Source organism: Diabrotica virgifera, chromosome 8, assembly GCF_917563875.1.
Source record: "Diabrotica virgifera virgifera chromosome 8, PGI_DIABVI_V3a".
Lineage (NCBI taxonomy): Eukaryota > Metazoa > Arthropoda > Insecta > Coleoptera > Chrysomelidae > Diabrotica > Diabrotica virgifera.
Window position 1 is genome coordinate 31,795,889 of NC_065450.1, and position 18,055 is coordinate 31,813,943.

General features: G+C 33.8%; 1 protein-coding gene across 2 annotated transcripts in view; it reads left to right on the forward strand.

The window, feature by feature from the left end:
- LOC114344448 (mediator of RNA polymerase II transcription subunit 12) overlaps positions 1 to 18,055 on the forward strand; it is a 268,924-nt gene that overhangs the window by 126,884 nt on the left and 123,985 nt on the right. For both annotated transcript variants that reach the window (XM_050659395.1, XM_050659396.1), the window contains exons 5-9: positions 2,509 to 2,772; positions 5,300 to 5,400; positions 5,469 to 5,750; positions 9,528 to 9,692; positions 16,867 to 17,180. In XM_050659395.1, coding sequence (XP_050515352.1) covers positions 2,509 to 2,772; positions 5,300 to 5,400; positions 5,469 to 5,750; positions 9,528 to 9,692; positions 16,867 to 17,180 — 1,126 coding nt within the window. The remainder of the gene's footprint in view (positions 1 to 2,508; positions 2,773 to 5,299; positions 5,401 to 5,468; positions 5,751 to 9,527; positions 9,693 to 16,866; positions 17,181 to 18,055) is intronic.

Here is an 18,055-nt window from a genome sequence, read left to right on the forward strand (position 1 = left end):
ATATTATATTATGGCAGCTACATGCGAACAACAGAACAGCCTATGGTTATGTTGCCGTTTGCGCAACTCGCATCTACAAGATATATACAAGACATATAGATATCTATCGTTTAATGTTTTCCAAACCATCTACATTTGGCTTAAAATGCAAATAGTCCACGATGTATGCTTATCCCCGTTAGGTAAATTATTCCGATTCGTTTTTTGCACAAACTTACTCAAAAACAGGTCCTTTAAACAAATTCACAAGGTGCCGCTGTACCGCGGTCGTAAAATTGTTTAAACAATTTTTTAAACGAAAAAAATCAATTTTTTCACTTCGGACAAATCTGTTTTAGATTCTCTGGATCAACCTGATCAAAAAAGGTCTCTTGCCATCTTGCTCTAAAATTGACTTGTCGAGTTACACGCGATTTAAAATTTGAAAAACACGAAAATGGCCATTTTCAAGGCTTAATAACTCGATTAAAAATTATTATTAGGAAAGTCAGAAAGTAACCAAATAAAGTTTAAAGCCCCCTACAAGAGCCTGAAGAAATTTTTGTCATTATTTTATTACTAACTATTAATTTTAATAATTAAAAATGAGCGCTAAGCACGTATTGAGGCGGCCGTCCGCGAGAGAGATGTACAATTCATTGGACGTTTTAAAAAAATATCGATAAAACAAGTATCGATCGTCAAAAATACGTTTAAAAAAAAATAAAAAAGGAATTTTAAGGTATTATGTGTACACTTGACCTACGGGTCTATAAAAAATAGATATGTTTTTTAGAAGTCTCATAAAATTTTTAAATTAATTGCAACTTAACTAAATAAAAAAAATAGAAGAATTTACGTTTTTGTGGAGGCAGGGGGAGAGGGTGGTGGGCTAAAAATGCGATGAGTCTTATTTTTTAATCACATATAAAGTAAAAAAATGAAAAAAAATATTTAGGCTGTATTGATCTCAAAAAATATCATTAAGCCGGCAAAAACCCTTACATAACTTAAACAAAAACATGGTTTTTGTGGGGTTTAATCGTGTTTTGCTCAATTTTTGATAGTCCTAAAATACTCAGTTATTTCAAATTATACATAATCTATTAAAAAAACCTTGAGTTGATCTATGTTGCAGTCTATAAAATGGAGAAAATCCCCAAAAACCCCCTAAAAAACAGTTTTTCGGATTTTTCAAGATGGCGCAGGTGACGGAAAAATCTAAAAAAAATCATAGATAAAAATTTTTTGATAAAATACACGAAATGCAAAAAAAAATTGGACCTGCAGCCCCCTCCAAGAAAAAGTTATAAGCTTTAAAAAAGTTAAAAAAAATTTTGAGGTTATGTACACTCGACCTACGGGTCCATAAAAAATGGACATGTTTTGTAAAAGTCTTAGATACATGAATGAATTTTTTGAAATTTTTAAATCAATTGCAACCCAACTAAAAAAAATAAATCTAAAAATCTACCTTTTTGGCTGTGGGGGGGGGGTAAGGGGGTGGCGAGCTAAAAATCCGCGTTATCTCATTTTTTTAATTGCATAGAACGTAAAAAAATTAAAAAAATTGAATTCTGGGAGTGAGGGCATTTTGCCTATCTTAACGGGGGGTACCCTTTGACACACAAATTTGCATTTTGATTAATATTTTGAATTTCGCCATGTTGAATACGCCATTTTGTTTTTAGAAAAAGTAATGTCAGATTCGTAATCAGCGATGCCAAAAACCCTTAAGAACAATAGTAATTCCGAAGTGTATAAACAATATACGCTTAAAGGTTCATGACCACGTTTTCGGCATTTGAAACCACAGTGTAACGGTCGGTTTTATTCGATGGATTTTTCTGTAATCCCTTTTATGCAGTGGAGGTGGTCTTTGGTATCGAAGTTTTCGCTAAAACCTGCTTGTTCCCTAGGTTGGTGAAAATATAATGTTGTTATTATTTGTTATTATTCTTGTGAATATCTTGTATAGGTGGTTTAACGGGCTTATGGGTCGATAATTCTTGAGGTTTGTTGGATCGTCCTTTTTGTGTAGTAGAATGGTACAAGGCAAAGTAAACTGTTCCATCCTGTAGGTGTTTTACTTTGGCGCAGACATAATTTGAACAGTTCCATTATACCCTCAATTTCCATACCTTATAATCCTGAAAATGTCGGTCTTGACGGTCCAGTTAGCTGGGGCTCAGTCGATCGACAAGTTTAGTGGATTTGCGATTTGCGGTCGCTGGTTCGAGCCTCAGCTAGGTCATGAAATTTATAAAAGGCCAACGCCGTAGTATAAAACTCAATAGAGTCTACGGCTTGGTCTGGAATAAACTGGCGTCTGATCGGCCTATGGAGGAGCGGTACGGGAAGGGATACGGGCTTCCGGCTTGGTGATACTCCTCCATAGATCCCTACCGAAGGGCGTTGACGCCTAAGAACGGTGTATACATACATAATCCTGTTAATACTGCTACTATTTATTAGTACTAAAGAATAATCGTAATGAAAATATACCAATTAAAGTCAAAAATTTATTAGTTTTGCAGTTAAGCACTATTATCCAGACAGTTGTATTGGAATGCCCCACAGCGTTAGTTTGGTGTGGGACAGGCGTTGGTACCATTTGGCACGGATCCCCATTGGATAGTTTACCCATTTTACCGTCCATGTTGCCGATGCCGCCCCGATGTGATATGAATACCTATAGGAAACAGATCATGTTTGCTGAAAATTGTATTAGAGATAGGAGTAAAAAGGCAGAAGGAAGATGGTGCACCGAGAAGTGGCAAGCTTCACCTGCAGGTAATCTTACATTTCATCTTTTGTGTATTTATTAGGGTTAGTGTGGGTCATTGGAAACACTATTTAAAATTTCATGACATCTAAGCATTTGAAATTTATTTAAAAAATACAGTGACGAGCGCGCTAATAACCGGCAAAATAACGCAAAAGATGGAAAACATTTAAGTTGTGAGATAAAAAGATAAAACTAATAGAGGTGTGAAATTTAGCGATAGAAACCTATAAATTTACTTTAAATTATTTGTTTTCTTAGAATAGCGGTAGAAACCTATAAATTTACTTTAAATTATCTGTTTTCACTTTTTATATATACTTACTGTGTCTAAAATGAAACAACAGAAAAAAAAGAATGTGTGTGTAGTTTGTACGCACGTAAGAAGTTATACTTCTATTATATGATTTCAACGAAATCAATATACTTTAAACAGTTTCTCTACTACTTTCCAACATTTTTTATTAAAACAATACCAAAAATTAAGAAAATAAAAGAATAAAACACACACAAACACATTGAAAAATGCCACAAATGATTTCTGAACAATAATTGTTGCCAAAAATTTTAATTAAATACGTATTTTCTGAAAAAAATTATATAGTAATATACTTACAATCATAAAATCTATAAAAAAAAATAAAAAAATGATATAACTTGCATTGGGCTTGAACCTACTTCCCGTGTATCCCGCCGTACGAGAGTCGGAGCGATTTCAAACTGCACCACCTTCGCGTATACGTCATGTGGGAATATACACAAACTGAACAACTTTTTGACATTTTGTTTATATGAATTTTTATTAGTTTGACAATATATAGAGTAAGAAAACGATACATTAGATGAAAATTTGTAGAAAGTTTGTTCGTAATCAGATTATGTAAATTAAAGCATTGCCTACTATGGGTATAGCATAGCAAGTACTAGGTAAGTACATTATTTTTTTTACATTTTCCAAATAGGTATGAAGATAATTTTTTATTGGAATACAACTGAAACATTTAGAATTACGTACCTGTGGAAAACTATTTAAAAAGTCACTATAATTATAAATTGGATTTTATTTCTGTCCTCACAACAATAAAAACTAATATATTATACAACATTTTTGTTTACCGATAACCTTCATATTGAACAATTATTGACAGATCATTTCAACACCCAATCAGAGCCCGTATAAAGACTAATACCAAACTGTCGGTGTGCGCATGCGCGCAGATCAATATAAATTCACCCTCAATCTCAATCGCGCCTGAAGAAGTATAACTTCAATAATAAATAATTTATTGACAAATTATCCAGCATAATATCTTAATTTGACGCTGTCCATTAAATCAAAAAGAATCATGAACAACTCATTGTTGAGAATACCTGTATACTGTAGTAATGAGCATCATTTTTCTTCACCATCTAATAGCTAGATCTTGTAGACTGTTAAAGCAATCTTAGAAGGTTAAAATGAATTTAATTAAACTCGATAACACATTATTTAATTAGTTCAACAGAAAATAAACACCAAAAACAAATAAAAACATATCCTCAAAAAGTCAAGAAGAATTACTGCATTAAACTAAGTCACCTGAGCAAAACGAATAAGAATGAATCTCTTAATTAACACGTTTCTTCAATGTAATATAATAGTATAGCTCCCCGTACGTGCCAAACTTAAGTAGTACGTGCCAAACTTAAGTACTCAAATTTTTAGACTAATAGTTCAATTGGATTTTTTACATTATCATAGATATATTACTGTCTGACTAAAATTGTATTAACCTTCGGATGACCAAGGGGGTAAATTTGGACCCCAATGCATGTTTTTATTTAATAAATTCAGAAATATTTTCAATTTTAAACTCATTATTTTTTTATTTGACTTTAATGTCATTCTAGATACCTACCCTCATATTTTGTAATAAAAAATCCCTATATTTTACGAAAAAAAAAATATTTTCCGAATTTGGGGTCAAAGGCGAACTCCCTTGGCCTTCCATATTCCAATTTTATATTAAGTAAATACCGTCTATTTTGTGGAATTGTATGTAAGAAACATTTCAAAATTGAAAAAAAAAATGTTTGCTAAACCTGTGGTGACGTAATTAGTGTGTGTTTGAAAATTTCTTTAGTTTTAAGTTCAGAATGATGATTCCTGTTTTTGTTCAGTTGTAATTAAAAATATGTTTTACTAATGTTTATTTATAATTTATTGATACAATAGTAACATTAAAATTACGAATACGTTATTACATTTCTTAAAACAACTTCATTTTTTTGTCAATTGTCATTTTTCACTTGGGGTCATTTTTTACCATCGTTGGTCATCCGTGTAACAAAAAAAGGTTGGTCATCGGAAGGTTAATTTTCTTGAAAATAAAACTTTTTAAGGTAAAGCAAGAAATGAAATTGTATATTATTCAACGAGTACAACTACAGTATACGAGTTATTTTTGTAAATGTATGTGCCTAAAACTTTGCTTGTATAATTTTTATATTATCTTTTTTATTTTTATATGTTTAATAAATAATATTTTATTTTAGGGACTGTCACTACAAGAGTTCTGTCTGCTCTAGATGCTTTGGATCGTCACCGATTTGACAAAATGGATGCAACAAATTCTTTAGATACATTATACGCCAAGGTGAGCAAATTGAGCGATATATTCTCACTATTCACGCAATTCAATGTTAATTTCATATAATTTTTCAGATATTTAGTGGGCCAAATGATCAAGAGAACGCCGTAGTTAAATTGCTGTGTGAATGGGCAGTCTCTCCCGAACGTACCGGCGAACATAGAGCTCTAGCCGTAGCAGCTCTACTTGACAGAAGGCAATCGGACACAAATACAGCAGGAGATCAAGAAACTACACCTGGTGATGACAAAGATTCCAGTAGTAGTGTTCCAGGTGGTCCACCAATGTTTCAGTCGCTATTGATGAAGTTTTTAGACAACGACGCGCCAGTTCCTGCACCTGATGATTGTTCAATGGTAAACGCTTTAAGATATTTTACGTATTTACTTACTTCGTGGCGTTACAACCTTTCGTGGGTTTTAGCCGACTCGACAACATGCCTTCACTGTTTTCTGTCTTGAACGATCTCTATCCAATTCTCCACGCCCATAGCTTCCAGGTCTCCTGCTATGTTATCCCGCCACCGGAGTCGAGGGCGTCAGCGTTGTCTTCTTACAGTTGGGACTTCCTCTCATATCAGCCATATTGGCCTTTCGTCAGAATGTCTTCTGAGGTGTCCTGCCCATTGCAGTCTTGTAGATTTTATTTCTTTTATGATGTTGATGTCTGGGTATAGTTCTTCGAGCTGTTTGTTAGTTCTTATCGTATATTGTCCTGCTGCTTCATCAAGCACAGGTCCAAAGATCTTTCTTAGGATTGTTCTTTCCCAAACACGCAGTGTTGTGTTTCGTTTGGTTGGTTGCATACTTATTAGGTTGCTTATCTTAATAAATATTTTAAAATGCATATTATGAAGTGACGATGGGGATAAGTCATCGTTACACTATACAAAATACCTACCTACTGAGAAATACGATTCTCGATATGATTACCGGTACTCAAATACAAAAGTAACAAAAGTAATCAAAGTAACGAATACTGTGAATGATTACCGAATATGTGTGTATACCGAATGAATACCGAATGATAACGAATGTGTATACAAAAGTAACGATTTTTAACGAATACTCGAAAGTAATATAATCAACATCACTACGTATGATTGTTTTATATACTTATATCTTTGTACGTCTTGTTAGTTGTTTCGATTTTATAAGGTTTTGAAGGGTATAAAGACACCTTTTGCCGGCTAGTATCCTATTGTTTTTTTCTTGTGATCTGTTATTGTCTTCAGTCATTGTTCTTCGATTGTGATGTTCTGGCCGATTCTGTCTCTACTTTGGTTATTGCAGCTCATATACATACAGGGTAGAGAGAAAGTATGGAAACACGGTAATTTCTCGGAAACCGCTTAAATGATTTTTATAGATATTGGTGAATAAGGACGTTCTAATGCGGCCAATATTATGGTGGTATTTACATTGTTGTCAAATCTTCCGTTTTTCTGGAAATCTAATGAACCTTCTTATTTTGAATGGAACACCCTGTATATTTGTTACGTTTTGAAGTCCTTAAGAAATACTGATTATTTTTCATGTTATATTCCCTATACCTAAATGACGTAATTTCGGAGTTATTGATACATTTATTGAAAAAAAAAAATTTAAACAAATTATAAAAATTAATTTTTTTGGCACGGGTAGACAGTTAAAAAAATAAGTTTTGAAATTATTACGAATTAACTAAATTCAAGTTCAAACTTTCTCCTACCAGCTCTCTATAAGAATATAAGAATTTTTGGCACGATTTATTCTAAAACTTTGTTTTTTTTTAATTGTTAATGAAGCGCATATGAGAGAACGGGCTAAAAAACAATATTTTAAAATGAAATAAGATCAAATCACTTATCGGTATCTAATACAATAAGGTTTGTACTTGAATTTACGCACTTCGTAGTTTTAAAAATAATATTTTTACTTGTGTTTTTGAATCTACAAAATCGTCATTTTTCGATTTTTTTCAGTTTTAAATTGTTTATAACTCGGAAACGAATAACTTTACAAAAAAGTTACGAAAAACCTTTTTTGTTCATTTGTTCCCAATGATCCAAAGAACCTAAAATAATTTCTACTCAGGCCAAAAAAATTAATTTTTATAATTTGTTTAAATTTTTTTTTTTTTTTAATAAATATAGCAATAACTCCGAAACTACGGCATTTAGGTATAGGGAATATAAAATGAAAAATAATCAGTATTTCTTAAGAACTTCAAAACGTAAAAATATACAGGGTGTTCCATTTAAAATAAGTAAGTTTATTAGATTTCCAGAAAAACGGAAGATTTGACAACAATTTAATTACCACTATAATATCGGCCGCAATAAAATACCTTTACCCACCAAAATCTATAAAAATGGCCCTAGCGATTTCCGAGAAATTACCGTGTTTCCATACTTTCTCGCTACCCTGTATATTTCGTTTTATTTTCATTGATTAGGAGCCCCATCTTCTCTGCTTCCTTCTCGAATCTGACAAAAGTCTTATTCGTCCTTAATCTGGTGTTTCCTATTACATCGATATCGTCTGCAAATGTCAACAGTAAGTTTGGTCATTCTTGAGGAAATACTGCAGTCGGTTTTTCGATTCTTGCACTTCTGTTTGTTGTGTTTCAGAGCAACTGAAGAGTTTTGGTGAAAGTGCATCTCCCTGCTTTAGTCCATTGTTTCTTTCGAATGAGTATTGTCGTTGTCCAACTCTCACCTTACATCGTAACCGTTCCATACACATCCGTATCAAACTGATTAGTTTTTTTTTGGAAAGAAAAGTTCCTGCATCGCTGTCAAATGCTTGTTTAAAATCTATGAACATCTGATGAAGCTCACGATCACTCCCAGCATTTTTCCATTATCTGTTTAATTGTGAATAGCTGGTTAATAGTAGAGCGGCCCGATCTAAATCCGTATTGATAATCTCCAACGATTTCTTCTGTGTATGTTTTGGTTCTTTCTAGCAGGATGTTTGCAAGGACTTTGTAGGTGGTATATAGGAGTGATATTCCCTGGTAGTTAGTACATTGCTTTTTGTTTCCTTTTTTTGTGCATTGGTACAATAACCCCTTCTTTCAATTCATCTGGCATTGTTTCTTGCCAAATGTCTTGAATTAGCTTGTACAGGGTGTTTGGTAAAGAATGGGTGATAGCTTAACCTTAGATTCCTGAGGTTAAAATAGGTAGATTTAAGCTAAATTACCTTAGTACAAAAGTTTATAATGACCGAAATACTGGGTGTGAAAGTTAAACTTTTATTTTATTTATTTTTGAATATTTCCTGACAGGCATTTGACAATAACACGAAATTTGGTAAGTGGTGCTGTTACTGTATACCCTACTAAATTATGTTAAAGAAACGTTTCTGGCTCCTACCAGAGGCGTACGATAGGAGAAGTGAATGGTTGACCCTTCCAGAATTCTACGCCACTGATGAAACTGCTATTTTAGCATAATTTTTAGATTCACCAATACTTTCTATGCAAATAATATACTCTTCATTCGTAACGATAAAGTCATTAGTTTTCAAGATATTTGAAGTTAAAAATGAAAAGGAACACTTATTTTGATTAATGTATTATGCTCCTTCGTTTTTAGCTTCAAATATCTCGAAAACTAATGGCTTTATCGTTAGGAATGAACAGTATGTTATTTACATAGAAAGTATTGGAGAATCAAAAAATTGCACTAAAATAGCAATTCCGCCAGTGGCGTAGAATTTGGGAAGGGTCAACCATTCACGTTACCCCGTCGTACGCCTCTGGTAGTAGCCAGAAACGTTTGTTTAACATAATTTAGTAGAGTGGACAGTACCAGCACCACTTACCAAATTTCGTGTCGTTGTCCCATGCCTGTCAGGAAATATTCAAAAATAAATAAAGTAAAAGTTTAACTTTGACACCCTGTATTTCGGTTATTATCAACTTTTGTACTAAGGTAAGTTAGCTTAGATCGACCTATTTTACCCTCAGGAAGCTGAGATTAAGCTATGGCCCATTCTTTACCAAATACCCTGTATATACAACGCTTATCCTCCGTGTTTTAAGCACTCTGCGGGTATACCATCGGTACCTGATGCCTTATTATTTTTTTAAGTTTTTTTTTTAAGATATTTTACTTAATGAAAGTATAATTATATATTTTTTAGAAAAAGACTGCGTTTTCCAACTTAGTTCACCTTTTTTCTGAACTTATTCGTCGTGATGTATTCTCTCATGATGCCTACATGTGTACTTTGATATCCAGAGGAGATTTACTAGGACCTGAAGAAAATTCTGAGAACACTTTGAACACACATCACACTAAAATGGAGGTATGATTTCAAGTTACATAATACATAGTATGTAATATAGTAATATTCTCACTAGACTCTTCTTTTTTCTTTTTCATTTAAGAAGCTACATCAGCGCGTCATCAATACTTTTTTTTCGAAAGTTCTGCGAACTTTGAACAGTGCGGTAACAGTGCGTCGTCATTACGTGAGACTAAACTAAATTTCAGTAACACATGCAGTGCATGCAAACAAGGATTTTAGTTGTTAAAGATGTTCAAAATTTATCTACTCGTTCCATAGTAACAGTATAATTATTAACATCACTTTTCTCTTTATATGTATCACTGAATACATAGATAGTGAAAAAGAAAGTGTGTGTACTTTGTACGCACGTAAGAAGTTACACTTCTATTATAATATAATCTAACTTCATATTATGATTTCAACGAAATCAATATACCTATCTACTTTAAACAGTTTTTTTGTATTGTATATTAAACTAATTTTAGAAAGAACAAAAATAATACCAAACATAAAAAAATATGACTTTGTCCGGATTCGAACAGGGGACCTCTCGATCCCTAGGCGAATGCTCTACCGATCAGCTACCACCGCTTTTGTATTCAGTCGATCATTTCTAGGACATAATCACAATCACGATAACAGATACATAGATACATTAATTGAAAATAAACATTTTCAATAATACTTATTAGGAGGAAGACAAATCCACAGACATAAAAATTATAATAAATATATTTACTAAAAACACTAATAATATATTCTTTTCACGAACACCTTATTTGCGCTACATAACTTAAAAGATGTAGCTGTTACAGTTCAAGTTGATTATCCAGTTGGAGTTGACTCCAACTAGTTGGAGTCGACTCTAACGGCTGGTTTCAGTAAAAGTTGATTATAAATATAAAATGAAGATTTATATTCAACATTTACTAGTAAAAGTAGACTCCAACTAGGAAAAGTATACTCTTCCCAATGCCATTTAGTAAAAGTTGATTCTGATTCACACAAACAGCCGATTCTAGAAATTAAATGTTACTGAATATGTTCAAATTAGTCTAGGCTGTATCGTCGCCTCCGTTAGGTAAATTATTCCAGTTCGATTTTTTTTGCACAAACTTACTAAAAAAGAGGTCCTCTTCGACCAAATAACGAATCCACAGGGTGTCAGATGGTACTGTGGTCGAAAAATTGTTTAAACAATTTTTTTAAACAAACTCACAAAAAAAATTAGGACAATTTTCTTTACATCATTTGGGTCATTCGGAGCAAAAGAGGTCTTTTGTGATTTTTCTGTAAAATTTTGTTGTTCTCGAGTTATACGCGATTTAAAATTTGCAAAATACAAAAATGACCATTTTCAAGGCTTAATAGCTCAGTTAAAAATTATTATTATGAAAGTCCGAAAGTCACCAAATAAAATTTTAACGACCCCCCCCCCCCTACAAGATACTGAAAAAATTTTTGTTATTATTTTATTACTAAGCGGTTATTATTAATTATTAACAATGAGCGCTAGGAGCGTATTGACGCAGCTATCAATGTGAGTGCGAGTGAGATGCACCATTGCACCATTTTGACATTTAAAAATTCAAACTTCTGTCAAACCACAAAACTGTCAAAACTTTTTTTGTAATTTATAGCTCGCATGTCATCACCATGACAAATCGAAAGATCTTCTTCTTGTGGTGCTTTCTCCTTTAGTGGAGGTTAGCGACTACACTGGCAAATCTGTCTCTGTCCAATGCGGCTCTAAACAAAGATGTTGAATCAAGGCCGGTCCAGTTTCTGATATTTCTAAACCATGAAATCTGGCGCCTACCGGGACCCCGTTTTCCTTCACTCTTACCCTGGATGATCAGTTGCGTCAGGCGGTACTTTTCGTTTCTCATTATGTGTCCCAGGTAGTTAACTTTTCTGACTTTAATGATTTTTAGCAGTTCCCTATCTGTACCTATTCTCCTCAGAACATATTCGTTGGTGGTGTGGGTTGTCCAAGGTATTTTCAAGTCTCTTCTATAAAGACAGAGTTCAAAGGCGTTCAACTTGTTCATCAGTGTTGTGTTGTGTCCAGGCCTCCGTTCCATACAAATGTATTGACCACACATAGCAATGCACAAAATGACATCTAAGGCTGATATTAATGCTACTGTTACAAAATAAGCTTTTCATTTTGATAAACCCCTGTCGGGCTACCTCTATTCTCGCTCTTGACTTCTTGTTTTTAATCAAGTTGATTTTTGAACCAGCAACCAAGATATTTGTACTGGATTACGTATTCAAGCTGTTGGTGTTTCACATATTTTTATTGGAAGAGGTAAATTTTTGTTCCTTGATATTCTTATAACTTTGGTTTTCGCAGTATTGATCTTCATCCCCATTTTTTCACAACTCTCAGTAACCCTATCCAACAGTATCTGCAGACTATGGTCCGAATCAGTCATTAATACTGTGTCATCTGCATAGCGGATGTTATTTACTCTCTGACCGTTTATCCTGATTCCTTCTGAAGGGTGCGATAAAGAGTTCGCAAATATTACCTCAGAGTAGACGTTAAAAGTATGGGTGATAGCACACAACCCTGTCTAACACCTCATTGTATTTCAATTGGCCTTGACGTATTACCATTGGTCTTTATGATTGCTGTCTGATTCCAATAAATAGTCTCTATAATTTTAGAATCTCTTTTGTGGACTCCGATGTCATTCAATCTTTCTATTAAGGTCTTGTGCTTCACCCTATCGAATGCTTTCTCAAAATCTATGAAACAGATAAAAAGTTCTGCTTGCTGATCTTTGTATCTTTGTGCCAGAGTTTGAAGACAGAATATTGCTTCTCGTATCCCCATACCTTTCCTGAAGCCAAATTGTTCTTGACCAGTGACCTCATCACATTTTTTATAATATATTCTGTTCTGTATGATACGCAAAAAAAGCTTCAGAATGTTATTTAATAGACTTATAAGGCGGAAGTCCTGGCATAATTTGGCGTTCTTCTTTTTAGGCAGTGGTATGAAGACTGATTCAAGCCATATTTTAGGGATAGTCCCTGTATTGTAAACATTATTAAATAGTCCAAGAAGAAGGTCTAAGTTTTCCTCGTTGATTAACTTCAATAGCTCAGCTGGTATTTCATCTTTTCCTACAGATTTGTTGTTTTTTAGTTGACGTAGAGCATATTCCAGTTCGGACTTTAGAATTGGAAGAACTTCGTCGTTTTCGGTATTTAATGTAGGAGGTTCTCTGATGTCATAGAAGAGTTCCTTTATATAGTCTTCCCACATGTTTATTTGTCCTTCAGGGCTTGAAATCAGTTTGCCATCTGCGTTGATTAGATTATTTGGTCCTTGTGAGTATGTCGTGCCTGTGAATTATTTGAGTTTCTTATACAGATGGAAGTCATCATGTTTTTTTATAAGTTTTCGATTTCTTCACATTGTTCTGTTATCCATTTTTCTTTTGCAATTTTTATTTTTTGTTTAATGGTTCTATTTAATGCTTTGTACATTGCTTTGTGCTGTTTGCATTTTTTTCTTTCATCCATTAAATCCAATATTTCCTCTGTCATCCATCTTTGCTTCCGTGGTCGCTGTTTTGTGAGCATTTCAGTTGCCGTTGTAAGGGCGTGTCTGATTTCCTCCCGAAGGCGAAAGTTAAGGATGTTTAATTATATGAAAGTGTGCTAAAAAACAGTGCGAAAAAGTAAAACCCATTTAAAATACATTGTTACGTCAGAGACACTTTAAACTCTTCATGTACTGCTATCTATATTTACAATTTTCACACAATAAAACCTTTACATTTTTACATAATATGAGATAGAGTACATAAAATTATTTTTGTGCATTTGGTTAACAAAAATTGGTTAAACAATTTTTCGACCTCGGTACCGCGTGACACCCTGTGTATTTGTTATAAGGATTGTTATACGGATGTATTTCTTTGAGTAAGGTTGTGCAAAAAATCGAATAAGACTCATTTACCTGACGGGGGCGACGTTACAGACTATACTAATAAGTAGTTGAAACGGTCAAAACAAAGAAACGCACACTCATCAAAAATGCACTTAATATTCTCGTATAATCAACATTTACTGAATCGATCCAGGAAGAGTCAACTCCAACTAGTAAAAGTTGATTTAAATTTTTAAAATCAACTTGTACTGCTCGTTTCAGTTGGAGTTGACTCCAACTAGTTGGAGTCAACTCTAACTGAGAATCAACTTGAACTGTAACATAGCGACTAATACCATACTGTCGGTGTGCGCATGCTCCAGGGAATGTAAAAATTCACCCTCGTGCTCAAAGAAGTGTAACTTCAAAAAAGTTTATTTGAAGAAAGTGTTTTTTTTTGTTTTTGTTAATGGCGGTACAGGCTCGTTTTTTTAATATTTTATTTAATTATAGAGTAGTTTCCACATACTAACATTTTTCTCAAATTTGGCTCTGTACCGCAATTCTTAACTATATTACGAAAATATATGTACCAAATATCTCGACAAAATATTCAAAATTAAAGCTGCAATCTTGGAACGCGTTTTCCACGAGCTAATTTTGCCTCTTAACTTAATAAGGCAGTAGCGGAGGACAGTATTTTCCAACCATCCCTGGGTCTAGTAGAGTTCACTTCCTTTTGTTAGAATCCTTATTAAGTAAAAAAAAATTGAAGGCACTCGTGGGAGTGCCGACAGAAGTGAAAACTTCTTATAGTAAATAAATTACGAGCTCAATGCTTTTTCCCCATACATGTACATAATTTATACACGTACAAAATTTATTGCAGCGAAGTGATGACGGTCGCAAATTCAATATTTTCCCAATCCAAGAAGTGCACAACGTCCCAAAAGAAATTTTAAATTCAAAAATTTATTTCGTCGAAGCGATGAAGTTCCCTAATTTAATATTTTTCCCCATCCAAAAAGCGCACAACGTCTCTCAAGAAGTTTTCACTTCAAATATTTATTTCGTCGAAGCGATGATGGTCGCGATGACGGTCGCTAATTTAATAATTTTTTCCATCCAAAAAGTGCACATCGTCCCTAAAGAAATTTTCATTTCAAAAATTTATTTCGTTGAAGCGATGACGGTCGCTAATTTAACACTTTTTCCCATCCAAAAAGTGCACAACGTCCCTCAAAAAGTTTTCACTTCAAATATTTATTTCATCGAAGCTACGATGGTCGCGATGACGGTCGCTAATTTAATACTTTTCCCATCCAACAAGTGCACAACGTCCCTAAAGAAATTTTCACTTCAAAAATTTATTTCGTCGAAACCATGACGGTCGCTAATTTAATACTTTTTCCCCATCCAAAAAGTGCACAACGTCCCTCAAGAAGTTTTTACTTCAAATATTTATTTCGTCGAAGCGATGACGGTCGCGAAGACGGTCGCTAATGTAATACTTTTTCCCATCCAAAAAGTGCACAACGTCCCTGAAGAAGATTTCACTTCAAAGATTTATTTCGTCGAAGCGATGACGGTCCCTAATTTAATACTTTTCCCCAGCCAAAAAGTGCACAACGTCCCTAAAGAAGTTTTCACTTCAAAAAAATATTTCATCGAAGCGATGACGGTCGCTAATTTAATAATTTTCCCCATCCAAAAAGTGCACAACGTCCCTCAAGAATTTTTCACTTAAAAATCAATTTCATGGAAGCGATGACGGTCGCTGATTTAATACTTTTTTCCATCCAAAAAGTGCACAACGTCCCTAAAGAAGTTTTCACTTCAAATATTTATTTCGTCGAAGAGATGACGGTCGCTAATTTATTAGTTTTTCCCATCCAAAACGTACACATCGTCCCTAAAGAAGTTTTCTCTTCAAAAATTTATTTCGTCGAAGTGATGACGGTCGCTCATTTAATAATTTTTCACCATCAAAAAAGTGCACAACGTCCCTAAAGAGGTTTTCACTTCAAAAATTTATTTCGCCGAAGCGATGACGGTCGTGATGACAGTCGCTAATTCAATACTTTTTCCCCATCTAAAAAGTGCACAACGTCCCTAAAGAAATTTTCACTTCAAAAATTTATATCGTCGAAGCGATGACTGTCGCTAATTTAACATTCTTACCCCATCCAAAAAGTGCACAACGTCCCTCAAGAAGTTTCCACTTAAAAATTTTATTTCTTTGAAGCGATGACGGTCGCTAATTCAATACTTTTTTCCCATCTAAAAAGTGCACAACGTCCCTAAAGAAATTTTCACTTCAAAAAATTATTTCGTCGAAGCGATGACGGTCGCCAATTTAATACATTTTCCCATCCAAAAAGTACACAACGTCCCTAAAGAAGTGTTCACTTCAATAAATATACATACAAAATTTATTTCGTCGAAGAGATGACGGTCGCGAAATAAATCCTTTTTCCCCATCTAAAAATAGGTTTTACATTTATTTTAAATTTAAATACTTCTATACAATTTATGTATACATATTAGTGATGTAACGAATGTCATTTTTTGAACATTCGCGAATACGAATGCGAATATCTGCTAACGACATTCGCGAATGCGGATGCGAATGCGAATATTCCGTTTTTTTGAATTAGTTTCTATTTTTGTCATGTTTTATAAATTTATAATGAGAAATTAGTTGATATGTAGTGAAAATCAATCTGAATCTTAAGCGTTATTTCATAATACCAAATTATAAAATAAAGTGAAGGCTGATAATGTGATTATACGAGGTTAAGTTACCTTTTCTTAATAAAAAAAGATGAGACACGAATAGATTTTGATTTTATTAATGTAATATTATCTTCAAATTATTTTTTTTCTGATATTCATATTCGCAAAACATTCGCACAAATTTTGCGAATGCGAATACGAATGCGAATACGAATATTCGTTACATCACTAATACATATACATAATATAGATACGTACAAAATTTATTTCGCTGAAGAGATGACGGTCGCGAAATAAATCCTTTTTCCCCATCGTAAAATAGGTTTTACATTTATTTTAAATTTAAATACTTCTATAATATATATTATACTTACAAATAATATATAGCATAAGCGATGACGGTCGAGATGACGGTCGCGAATTCAATGCTTTTTCCAAAGTCAAGTTTTCACTTCAAAAATTTTGACCAGCTGATCATTTCGATTCATAAACCTTCAATAAAGTTAATATTGTCATCTTTTTTGGGTTACTTTGACATTGAAATAATTTCACTCGTAATTCTAGCCGATGGATTGTGACGATAATATAGACCACGATATAGACAAAATCCTCCAAAACATCAAAGAAGACCAACAGAACTCAATGGACTTCCCAGATAGTCCCAAAGAGCACGATCACGGACATCACTCCCACGTTCCTTCTTCCATGGGCCATGTCCCTCTGGAGACCGATCACAACGACCACAAAGTTAAGCCTTCAAGACATTTATTGTATACGACGCATTTTCCCTTGAGCCAGGATGATCCTTTTTCTCAACACGACTGTAATCAGAGACACGTTTTGTTGTATGGTGTTGGCAAGATACGAGATGAAGCCAGGTGAGTAATAAAATGTAATTAAACTTCTTCTTTCTCATAATCCTTAGTGCCCTTCAGGGCGTCGCGTCGCACTGTGGTTCCAAATGCCGAAAAGGTGGTCATGAACCCTTAAAAGCATATGTTGTTTATACAATTCGAAATTACTTTCGTTCTTAAGGGTTTTTGGCATCGCTGATTACGAATCTGACATTTTTTTTTGAAAAACAAAATGGCAGATCCAACATGGCGGAAAGAAATTCGAAAATTTTATTTTAAACATTGCTCGTATTTTTAACCTTGCTCGTATGTCAAAGCAATTTTCCCCATTGAAATTAACTGAAATGTCATTAATCCGTTCCAGTTCGAAAAAACCTCCTTAGTTGTTTTTGTTAAGTGTTTTTAAATAAGAAAAATGTTTTTACAAGAAGAAACATTTATTTATACATAACAAAAAATATATACATATTCTGTAAAGTGAGAAAGTGAAAAAGTGAGGTGCTTACGGAAGCGCTTAATTTTCGTCAGTGGTCTTCGCTTTTTTCGTCACACTCTGCTCATTTTCATCTGCAGCTCGTTTAAAAAAACTGTCCAAAGAGGTTTGTTTCTTCCTCCCTTTCAGAATATTGCGGAAATGTGTTAGTCATGTTTCGTTGAACAACTCCGATGCACGACCAGTTGTAACTTTTTCGGGGAATGCGGAATACAAATTTTTGTCGGATTTAATTTACAATGTCTATTTAATTTGTCGGTCCCAGTAATAGTCACGTACAGACCCGTGAAATGATCTTTATGGCAGGGCCGTAAAGATCTATTATCAGTAAAACTACCTTTTATTTTATAATACGAGTTAGGTAGTCAAAAAAGGCATGAATTTTAATAAAGAGCGGTTACTCGTA